The sequence below is a fragment of the Leptodactylus fuscus genome, chromosome 5 (assembly GCF_031893055.1).
Source record: "Leptodactylus fuscus isolate aLepFus1 chromosome 5, aLepFus1.hap2, whole genome shotgun sequence".
Taxonomy (NCBI): Eukaryota; Metazoa; Chordata; class Amphibia; order Anura; family Leptodactylidae; genus Leptodactylus; species Leptodactylus fuscus.
Genome location: NC_134269.1, coordinates 115,665,326 through 115,677,518, shown reverse-complemented (window position 1 = coordinate 115,677,518; position 12,193 = coordinate 115,665,326). Strand labels below are relative to the sequence as shown.

General features: G+C 36.6%; 1 protein-coding gene across 7 annotated transcripts in view; it reads right to left on the bottom strand.

Moving 5' to 3' along the window:
• MAGI2 (membrane associated guanylate kinase, WW and PDZ domain containing 2) overlaps positions 1-12,193 on the bottom strand; it is a 674,896-nt gene that overhangs the window by 66,440 nt on the left and 596,263 nt on the right. For all 7 annotated transcript variants that reach the window (XM_075274083.1, XM_075274085.1, XM_075274084.1 and 4 more), the window contains 5 exons: positions 11,942-12,134; positions 11,117-11,356; positions 5,081-5,266; positions 3,683-3,839; positions 2,212-2,452 (listed from right to left, as the gene is read on the bottom strand). In XM_075274083.1, the coding sequence (XP_075130184.1) occupies positions 2,212-2,452; positions 3,683-3,839; positions 5,081-5,266; positions 11,117-11,356; positions 11,942-12,134 (1,017 nt within the window). The remainder of the gene's footprint in view (positions 1-2,211; positions 2,453-3,682; positions 3,840-5,080; positions 5,267-11,116; positions 11,357-11,941; positions 12,135-12,193) is intronic.

The window sequence follows — 12,193 nt, the reverse complement described above, 5'->3', positions numbered from 1 at the left end:
TTGTTAGTATCATATCTGTTTGTATATTTTGTGTATTGTATGTAAACCCACAAATGTAAAGCACCATGGAATTAATGGTGCTATATAAACAATAATAATAACAATAATTTTTATAATCATTTTTAAAAGCTTTTATAACATTCTCATAATTACAAAATGCATTTTCCCAAGAGTCCAATGTTGACCTAAATGTTAAAATACTGCAGTAAAGGAAATAAGTATTTGAGCCCTTGCTGATTTTGTTAGTTTGCCCGCTGACAAAGACATGAAGAGTCTACAATTTTAAGGGTAGGTTAATTTTAACAGTGAGAGATAGAGTATCAAAAATAAAATCCAGAAAATCACATTGTATAAATTTATTTGCATTGAGAAATAAGTATTTGATCCCTTTGGCAAACAAGACTTAATACTTGGGGGCAAAACCCTTGTTGGCGCACAACAGTCAGATGTTTTTTGTAGTTGATTATGAGGTTTGCGCACATGTTAGGAGGAATTTTGACATACTCGCACACAAGACAAAACTCACACCACTTCCAAATCAGTTCCCGAGACCGTGTAACTTCCACAAAACACTCCTCCTAAACTAGGCCAAGAATCCTGGTTGGTAACAATGAAAACTGGCGAGGACTGAAGCCAGCAGTGAGCCTTAAACTGACTCCGGAACTACTTGATTGGTTGATGACAATGACAAACACCTGGAGCTCGCATCTACTGTCAAACCGCCAATTTGGGTTAAAGGTGTTTGCTCATGTCAGTTTGACAGCAGTGCCTGGACCAGATCAGATAATATGCAAGCCCTGGCTTTCTCAGAAGCTGAGATAAGAGCAGTGTAATACAGTATGTGAACATAAATTCATAACAGTCGTGAAGCCATGTCATTTACTGGGATAAAAAGAAGCTTATGTTTTAATTGAGGCTACAATCTATGAGCCAAATTTCATTCAAATCCGTCAAGCCGTTTTTACGTGATTGAGGAACAAACACAAACTTTCACATTTATAATATTAGTAGGCTAGGATAGGAGATATATATCAAAGAAAATGCCTATACATCTAGCGAATTAGAATATTTGCTGTTAACATGCTAGGACTAGACCTTGTTTCTAATGTTGGCCTTTAGACTGTGGCTTTCAATTGCAGCCTGTGACTATTTGGTGACCTCAGAAAGAAATGTTACATAAAACATAGTGCAGAAATTCTCACGATTCCAGGAAAAATTAGAAATGTTTTTCAATTTTCTCTGAATATTTTCTAAACTGTAATATGCTATTTTAAAAAAAGATAAAAGCTAGCTATTTACAAGTTCTTTTTAAACTAAGTGCCAAGGTTTGAGCTTGTTTCTAATCTTGGCCTTAGTGTGGGACTTTGGCTTTCAATCACAGCCACAGTCTACAGTACAGTATATTAAGTGACCTTTCAGGAACAACTGTGATGTACAGTATTGTGCAGCAATTGATTGACAATTATGACATATAAGTCATGCCATGGGAAGAGAGTGAAAGGAAAATAGACATTTTGACTTCAAGAAAAACTAAAAAACAATGTTTTTAAAATTTTCTTTAATTTTCTAATCTGTTAAGATAAAACTGAGTCCATCATAGAGGCTTTTAAATAGAATTCTATTCATATCTCACACAAAATACTGGCAAGTATTGAGGACTAAGTTTCATGTAATTTGTATAAGCTTTGAAAAGCTAAAACATTTTAAAATAAATGATGTAATTTAAAAGGGAAACGGTCAGGTCCAAAATGCACCCAAAACCATTCATTGTGACATTTAGGGCACTTTAATGAGAACAGAAAGCAACACAAAGTATCTTCTTTTAATGATTATGCAAATATCCTGCTAATTTGGGGGAAGAACTGATTTGCCAGATTTTCCTACAGGCAATCATGACACAGGCAGAGGCTAAAAATGTCAATGGTGGCAGTGGCTGAGATTTAAGCGGAGAGCTTGAGAACTTGTAATTGACTGTAGGCAAATCTGGCGATTCACTTGCAGGCTGATCTGTATATTCATAAAAAGAAGACTCCCTCTACATTTCGTTCTATCTTATTCTGGCTACTCCTAGCAAAGCTCCCTACATGGCACTTATTAGTTTGGGAGATATCCTAGACCTGACAGGCTCCTTTTATGATACCAAAGATAAATGTCTTTATATACAATGGTAACATTTATCAATGAATTGCAGTAAACAATAGAAATTCCCACCTGGAATTGCCGATAGTCAGGAAGTGGATATTGCCTAGTGTCAGGAGAATGTTGCCTGTACTCTATTAGAGGAGGTTGCCTGTAGTCCATAGGGGGAGGTTGCTGGTAATCAACTACTGGTGGATGCCGGTAATCTACTGGAGGTTGTCTGTAGTCTGCTGATGGCTGACGGTAGTCCGTATAGGGCGGTTGCCTGATGTCTGGTTTTACATCCTGTCTGGCTTTCACTTCTGACCTGTAGCTACAGAGGCAAAATATTAATAATTAGTCATGCTCTCCATTGTGACTGTACAATGAAGCTTTATATGTCTGTTGCAATGTAATCAAAAATTAAATAAACTTTTTCAGTAGTATTGTTAAAGGAGTTTTATACAACTAGCATAATGATCATCTGTCCATCAGTATCAGATTGGTGGTAGGGGTCCAAGACCTGTTACCCTGCTGATCAACTGACTGAATGAGTTGCAGTGAAGTGCCGTGGCCACTTCACTGCTTACCAACCTTAGTACCCTACTTTGTATAGTAGCTCTGCTTGGTATGGAAGCTCAGCCCAACTCATTTGAATGTGTGACCAATGGATCTGATGTCAATGGCTTGAGAAGAAGTGGAGCTTACCAAAGCACTGCAAGATCTTAAATAGCTGATCGGCAGATGTCCTTGACTTTGCAAATCTAATATTGAGGGATTATTCTAAGATTGGGTTATTAGTTTCATTGTCACAGAAAACCATTTTAAGGAAAACAGGATTATAAGAAACAATAAGTCCATAAATAAAATGAATCCATCCAGGTCGTGGTGGAAAAATATACATGCACTTCTTTATTGTTTAAAAGTCTCCAAATAATAATAGCATACATGTACAACAGGCATGTGGCGTCAGACTAGTACATGTATGCTATTATTTGGAGACTTTTAAACAATAAAGAAGAAGTGCATGTATATTTTTCCACCACGACCTGGCTGGATTCATTTTATTTACGGATTTATTGCTTATCGCTTCGGACCGGGGAGCAGTTATCCGAGCCTGGTCATACTAACAAGAGTGGAATCAATATATGGGGAACGCTATCAGGACTACAAGCAGCTGAGTATATTCTTTTTTTCCCTTTCCTCTGCATATATTTATAAGAAACAAGGTTGCTGAATGGTCTCAATACATCTCATTTTTTATCAATCCACTCTTTTAGACATTTTTTCTACTCTCAAGTTGCATATTAGTTATCTTTGTTTTAGTTTCAAGCAGCTTTTGCTCTGTATCTTTATATCCACCTACTAAAGTATTTTATATCACCTTATAACAGGCTGTCTTGATATAGTGATAATTGTTCACATTCAATAAACAGTGAAGAAGACCAAATGAAATATAAAGTATTTAGACTGGATTCAAAAGCAAAAAATTTAAATTGTACATTTTTACATTGGCTAATGTTAGCAAAAAAGCATACAGTATTACATTAAACAACTTCATTACCTGCTTTCATGGCCTTGTAACTGTAGCGGTTGTGGAGGAAGAGGCTGCGCTACTGGACTGTGTTGAGCTACTGGACTCTGTTGCGCCATTGGGCTGTGCTGCTGAGCCATCGGACTCTGCTTTTCTGAACTTGGAGCAGACGTTGGACTGTTCATTTCTATGATGGCAAGAATATCATTCAGTAAAATGAGAAAACATATCCTTATTTCTACTAACAGTTAATATGCCATTATTTTTTTCATTCAATTTTTGGGATATTACAATACATTAAGTTCTCAAATGTATACGCACAATAGTTACAATTACTCTGATGTCTTATATGTATTTACAAAGTCCAAATTACTATCTTACTTTACCAGCAAACAGCTTTCCAATCTGTTCAATTATAATTATTGTTTATTATTACCAAATATATTCCATACGCAAGTCACATTAGAATTGTTTTTTAAAGTATGGAGGGGGGAAACCTTGAAATTCAAAGCTTCATAGTATTCCTTTTTCCTATTATACATATCACATGAATGAAGGATATTAGACTATATTTTCCTCACTCTCTACAAAATAAAATAAAGACTTGGATCAAAAAATTGGCCATTCCACTCCTTCACGCTATACATATCAGAGACTCAGCCCCAAAAAACATCTGTTTCAGCTTCTTCAGTAGAAATCAGGATACTGGTTGACTGTAAATGCTGCCTCGCATCACATGAATTGGGGGTTGTGATGTTACCAGAAACCCCAGGTCCATCAATGGCATCCTTGGCACCAGGTAAGTACATTAATACTCCCTGGACAACTCATTTAGAAGGGACTGAGGGGTATTCACAGAATAGGTCATCAATATCTGATGGATGGGAATCCGACACCTGAACCTTGCACCAATCAGCTGAATCGGCTTCTGGAAGCTGTATACATGGTAAATAGCAGGAAGCAGCTCTGAAATCCCATACCCTTCGGACTTGGGCAACCCCCTTGTATTTGTGTTGTCATTGGCACCTTCCACCAATGCATTGTATTGGCTTCCTGGAAGATATGAAACTTGATAATATGTGTTTATTTCACTGCTATATGCACTGTTTGTATGCTGTCAGCAGTGTTGTGAGCTTCTATGGAACGTTTTCCTGGCTTTCCATAGCCATTTTTGTTTCAGGCTACTCAAAAGGGTGAAGTATGTAGTATGCTATAGAGACCATCAACATACCTGAAGGTAGGAATTATCCAGTTTCACAATATTAGCTGCATAAGAACTAAAAATTATAATTAAAAATAACATAACCAAACACCTCATTTTTAAAGTGTCTGTATTCGTACTAAAGAAAAAAAAATCAAAATCCCTATCAAACTAAAGTTTGCACTCATTGAGATCTTGATTTTGTTAAATGGCGATATGACACTTACCCTCCTGAGGAATGATGCATAGCGTCACACTTAATCCTGCGTCTTTAATCAGTTTAACAATATCTGCATGAGGCATGTTGATGATAGATTGGCTATTCACAGCTAAGATCCGGTCTCCAACTTTTAACTTTCCACAACGATCTGCAGGACTCCCCTCAATTATTCGACCGATTTTATGTGGTACAGCTGTAAAACACACATACCATAGGGGAGTTTATAGTGGATTAATGTAATATGCTTCACCAAATAAAGAAGCAGCAGAGTTTAACTTGAGACCCTAATGTGTTATCCTATTCAGTGGATTTTGTTGTGATAACTGTCAATTTAAGGTTTGTTTCAATACCATATTTAACATGCTGACAAGTTAAACTAGTTACACCCTATTTTGTTTAAAAAATATATATATATTTTTTTAAACATTTGCAACTTTTTCAGTGATGCTCGATCTTCCTTGATCTACATTCCATATAATTATTGTACAAAAATAAATACTGAAATATAACAATTTCAAAATCAGAAACTAGACCATGCATCAAGAAAAAAATCTGACATTTTCAGACTATACAATAAATTACAACAGTCTGCAACAAAGTCCTAAGAAAAAATCACTCAATAGCAATGTATCTATCGGGAACTATGTGAAAATAAATATACAAATATGAAAATAGAGCCCCATTAGCCACATTAGCTCTTTCAATAGTCAATGAGTCAAGAACATGGGGAACTATGGTTTCTTAGGACTTTACCAGTTCTATTATATACTGTACTATCCACAGTCTCTTTTCTAAACTCATTCCTTCCTTCCCACTGCTTTAGTCACATTTGTCTGTATTTTTGCAGTAGATATAGGTCCCATGTGTTGCATGGCCTCATAGTGGTGGCCATACCTGTTACCTTGGTTGCTAAACTTCTAACTCTAGATAATGTTAAATGATCTTCAGCATAATTTTATTTGTAGGTGATACAAAGGACACATTTTTGCCCACTAAACAGATTACATCTGACTTACATAATCATATTTTTCCAGCTAAATTCCTCTGCTTATTATAGCATGTTTTCCCCATTTTCTAAAGAAATGGACATTGTAAGTCAACATAAAGCATTTAATGTAGGAGTTATTCAAAAGAACTGTTGCATTTACATGCTAGACCTGAACATCAATTGCTTTAGAAAAAACTCATTTATCAATGCTTTCCTTTGTAAGGCACAGAATTATTATTTTTGACAGTTGACTTAACAGATAAGCACTCTCAAGCTGACATTGCACTCGGCATGCTTATTTAAGGATAAATCAAGCAGGAAGCAAACTCCTTTGTAATCCTGATATATTTGTTGTAGGCCTAAAGGATTAGCTTATGACAAAGTGATTGATTTAAATTTAAGGATAGTTCTATAGACAGGACATTTACTGATGAAATGAACTCACAGACGTATTGGATTTCTCCAAAACATATCTTGTGCCTTCACAAATTGAATGAAACCGTGAGAAGCAAGAAGTCTCAGTATTGATGACATAAAATAGAACGCCAAATGACAGTGCAAAATCCATTTTATGTGAGACACAGAATGGAGAGACTGATTTAGATACATCAGCTCATGAGAATGTTCAATCCAGAGAAATACATATCTAACTACGCACCTATTAATAAAGGATCCCTAGTGATGAACCATTGGATATTGTATATCAGAGAGGAAAGTCATGTCAGACATACATTTTTTTAGAGAATATCCACAATATTTTAAGCAAAAGGAATGAAGGAAGATGAAATACAGATGATTGAAAACATTTTGCCACATTTCGGTACTCATGCACTGTGAAAACCATTGAACTAAAGCTCAGGAAATCGTCACAATCTCTGACATTTTCTTCAACAATTAAATGTTACAAGCCTTAAAATGACTATTAAAAAAATGTTTTCTTTTGCAAGTGATCTGCATATTACACAGCTACAATGTAAGATGAAAAGAAAGAACTGTAATCCATAATATAGTACTTTGTTACTTACTGACAGCTACATCAGGCTAAGGGCACACTTTGTAGAATGTCAATCTTAACTACATGCACTTTTACTATAAACTGGAACAGTTTTACCAAAGGTTAAACATACAAAATTCCTGAAAAAAAACTAAGCATACAAGAAGGGAACCTCAACTGCCGAGTGACTGCGACATCACTAGAAAACCCAGCACCAGCATAAATCCTCAGAAATAAAAGAAAATGATGGGACAACTGAAAATACAATGTGACTAAAACTGGGGCGACTGGTATACATTAAGCCAAAAGTGATTTTCAAAGTGTAATTCTCAGTGGAATGGCATGAAAATAAAAATATAAGGCACGTGTAACTTGTGTAACACATACTAGAAATTTTTCCAATTTAACTGTTATTATGCTTGTGGTTTTAAAAAATTCCTTCTGTCAAAGTTAAGAAATTAAAACCCAAAAATTTTGCCCACAAAAACTGCTGGACGCTCTCATCTGGTGTCAAAGGAGCAGCTTAGGGAGCGTTCACACTTGCGCCTCTGTCCACCCGCCATGTTTCTGTCCAAATCCCTGGAGAAACTGCATAGGGGACGGCTTGCCGGCGGTCAGTTTAAAAACCCAAACATTTGCATATCAGACTGTGCCCGTGAAAAAAAAATGGTTTCACCGTGGACTGGCTGCATACGGACATTAATAGGTTTTTAAATTGACTTCCGGCAAGCCGTCCCCTATGTAGTTTCTCCAGGAATTAGGATGGAAACATGTGAACACCCCCTTACTTGGCACAGGTATGGAGCCATACAGGACATGAAATATCTACTATATTTTACTTTAGGGAGTTTACTTTACTGGGCAGCCAATTCGGCCATGTACTTCACCAATTCATGTGTTTTACCAGTGACCATACTTATTGGCTGGATCTTTTAGCCAATTCATGTGTCACAGATTATCAGCTTATGTGGCAAGAATTTGGCTTCAAATGGCCCAAAAATGACCACTGAGTGTTAAGAACATTGCAACCTGAGGGACCACCATATTGTTAAGACCGTTTTTGTATGGTTATAATACTGCTAGGTTACTGAATTAAGCACATAAAACAGTAACATGAGGAAATCCTAAAGGAGTGTGACAAAGCACGTAATAACCTGAACATTCACAGACTGTCTTATCTTTACAGCTTATATTGCAGCTGTGAAATAAATGATGTGACAGTTTTTATAACATAAGTTTGCAAAATGAAAGATATAAGTAAATATAATAGTTTGCATGGCGCAAATACTAAAAGTCTACAAGAATATATTTCTATTTTATCTTGTGTTAATGAATGTATTGTCTTTTTCGCTACCCAATATATTGCACAATATATAATATTTCAGTCTTTCGGACCATGTTGCCTGAAAGTAATAGACTCTTAAAAACTCCCATTGGTCTTATTCTCAGCTTTTTTATTATACAGTATATTAATCCACTTCACTGTTTTTCTAGGCTGATTCTTTAATCTCATCTGCTCTATTTATTGAGTACCTGTGCCTTGGACCTCAGGGATTTACATTTTTAGTAGAAACAAAATTAGTTTATGGAGAAGCTGAAAAACAGAAATACTGTGCAACATAAAGCTCTAAATCAATATATACAGAAAGTTGAAAAGGGAAATAAAACCCACACATAATTCATTGGTCTCGAAATATAGCAATTAAATGCAGACTGCAATAAGACTGTAGAGCCCCTCTCTTGCACTGATAAATCATCATGGTCTGAACTGATTCTAAATTCCAGCTATTCAATTGTATGTCTAGATCCTCTGCAATGTTTTAGAGTTTCTGCTATGTAATTTAATAAATTGAGGGTATGTGGCTGTGTAATAGAAATGCTGACATCTACCACTTCTCCGCTTAACACATTTACAAGATGTCTGGCAGCGGATTGTTATGGAAAATCGCAAACAAAATATTATAATATGTATTGTCTATTGAAAATAAATGTGACTGTCAGACCTTGTAAAATGTGCACATTTAATGAAAAAGTTAAAAACAAGGTCCTATTATATTTGTTAAGATTACGAGAAAATTATTTTGCTAGGTTTGATTGAAGTCTACACCATCCCACCCCTTGGCATCTGGCACAGTTAAGGCCCCATGTTACAGAAACACACACTGCATTTTACAGTACCAGCAAAGTGAATGACATTTTGGTTAACCTCATCCACACATTGGAGGAAAAAAAGAGCAGTTAAGGGGCTGGAAGCAAGGAAGCAACAACTGGGAAGAAAAAGGTTTAAAGCAGTTCATTTAACAATTAACTGATGTAAGAAATTACAGGAGCTCTGGGCATAGAAATGCATGGTAAATGTCTGCAATACATAAACTGGTCCACACTTGTCAGTTAGGAAATCATTTCCATTTGTTACTCTTTGCTTAGTCAATGACTGAGATGATGAATTGAGCAAGGATGTGCGTCTTAGGCCAAGTCCCCACATAGCGGGCCGCATTGAAAAGCTCTGTGGGAAAAAACGCAGAAGAAACTCATTGCATTTTTTCTTGTATTGCTTATCACATCTTCAATTATACCTATGGAAAACCATTGGCATTTCTGTAGGTATATCTGACATGCTGTGATTTACAAAAACGCAATGGTTTTGGTAATTGCAGCATTTCTGCTAGATTCCCATCCACTTTGCAGGGACTGAAAAAGCCACCTTTTTTGCTGTGGCATTTTTGGTTTCACCGCAGTGTTTACAACATAGGGTCCCACCCTTAAATTGGCTTCACATAGATGTTTACATACTGCAGTACCTGCAAAGTCAATGAGATCCTATCCACACACTGCAAAAAAATATCCGTAGTGGAAATTATGCGATTTCAAAAACCTTTGGTTTTTTACTACAGCGTTTTTCAGCTTTGGCTCACTACGTGGAGGCTTAGCCTTAAAGGGGTTGGCCACTTTCAGAGCAATATTGAGAGACACATGTTATGGTTTGTATAATAAAAAGTTGTACAATTTTCCAATATACTTTCTGCATCAATTCCTCACAGTTTTCTAGATCTCTGCTTGCTGTCATACATTCTGTTACGATTAGTGCATAAAAGTCTGACCATGGTCATGTGATTTACGGTCCATGGTCATGTGATGAGTACACAGGTGCCGCTCATTATAGTCACAGCACAATAATCAGACATCTACCTGGTAATCAGCTGTGCACCTGTGTGCTCATCACATGACCATGGACCGTAAATCACATGACTATGGTCAGACTTTTACCCACTAGAAGTAACAGAATGAATGACAGCAGGCAGAGATCTAGAAAACCGTGAGGAATAGATACAGAAATTATATTGGAATATTGTATATCTTTTTATTGTACAAACAATAACATTTGTCTCTTAACATTGCTCTGAAAGTGGCCAACCCCTTTAATGATCTATGTTACACACTGCAGACAGAGCTGCTGTAGGGCCCCTGCTGCAGCTAGTTATTGTATAACCAGACACATGATTGTGAAGAGCAGGAGAGTGGGAAATGGCTAAGTTACTAGGACAAAGACATTTTTGTACATTTTCCAGTTTTAACTGCAATAAAGACTAATTAGAATCCATGTAGAGATGACAAAGGGAGACATTTCTGGCACATTTGTGAATCTTAAGAGCTGTTGCAGGCTCCATGCTGCAGCCAGTTGTTTTACAGTCAGACTTGATTATGAAGAGCAGGAGAGGATAAAATGACTGGTTACTGGGACACACAGACATGTTTGCAACTTTTCCAGTATTAATTGCAATAAGAGACAAGGTAGAATCAATGTAAATAAGATTTCTTGGATACTGGATCTGTAAATTGTCTGTTTAGTATTCCTTTAGAATGGTAATTTGTTCCTCTGGCTTTGTTAATTAATAACTCATCCTTAATTGGCCAGAGAACTGCATTAACTGCAGAGTGTAATCATTCTGACTGATCAGCTATGGTTTATAGTGTAACAGATGTTATCTGATAATTCTAATAACTGTCGAGACCAAAAAGAAGACTACCAGGTCACACATTATCCCGTCTAGAGAGCATACCTATTGTGGCTCCAGACTCCGGCCTGTTCAAAGAGCTAATAATTACAAAGCCAAATCCCTCATTTTCTTTACGGTGGATGACCACATCACTGGATTGAGAGTTTTGAGAAAAGCCCTCGGGAGGGGAGGTGTTGCTCTGTGCAGTATGGTTGCTGTTTGGATAGGCAGAGTCACTTCTTGGGGAACTGTGGTGCGTTGATACTGAGCCAGGACTCCTGCCATTCTCCGGACACGTATCACCTTTAATAAAACACAAGGCACTTTTATTTCAAGACAATGACAAATGCAACTTAACTGCATATATCAGTAGTATGTCACAGGATAGCCTTTGCTAAGGGGATAGCCACATATGTGTATTCTGTGATAAGATTTCATGCTGCATCAGTTTATTCAATTGCATGCATTTGGGTTAACTTTGCTATATCTGTATAACAGGTAAATTACAATATGAAACATACAGGATGGAACTTGTGCACTTGCTTAGACTTCATTTCACTCAGAACTTTACGGTCACACTTTAAATCTTACTGACGTCAAGTCCTAAAATTCATTACCAGGAAATTATGCTTCGTGGATCTAGTAAATGGAATTGACATTAGGGACACCTTTCACATTACCTAAATTCTAGATCTTCCTCAGACTAATATTTGCAATGTTGGAAAGCTGTCAAGCAACAAAAAATAAATAAAAGCAGATATTTCTCTTATATGGTTTTAGAAAAAAAAAAAAAGTCCAATGGTTATGTTCAGAATCGAAGTCCAGCCTAATGTATTTGAATGTGATGCTAGTACTCCACATTACACTACCACATTAGCAGGTACATACCTATGGATAGCACCTTTCGTCTCACAGTAAGATTAACTTGTCCATTACGAGCAGCATTATGCATGAGATCAATCACATATCGGTGGGTTTTGCCAGCAACTGGAATTCCATCTACGTATAGCAATTCATCACCAGGACGGAGACGGCCATCTCTATCTGCTGAACCCATGGCTATTACTGCACCAATTAAGATCTAGACAAAAAGAAATGTTTGAGTCAGTAGAAGCAATACATTATGAGAAGCATAGAGCA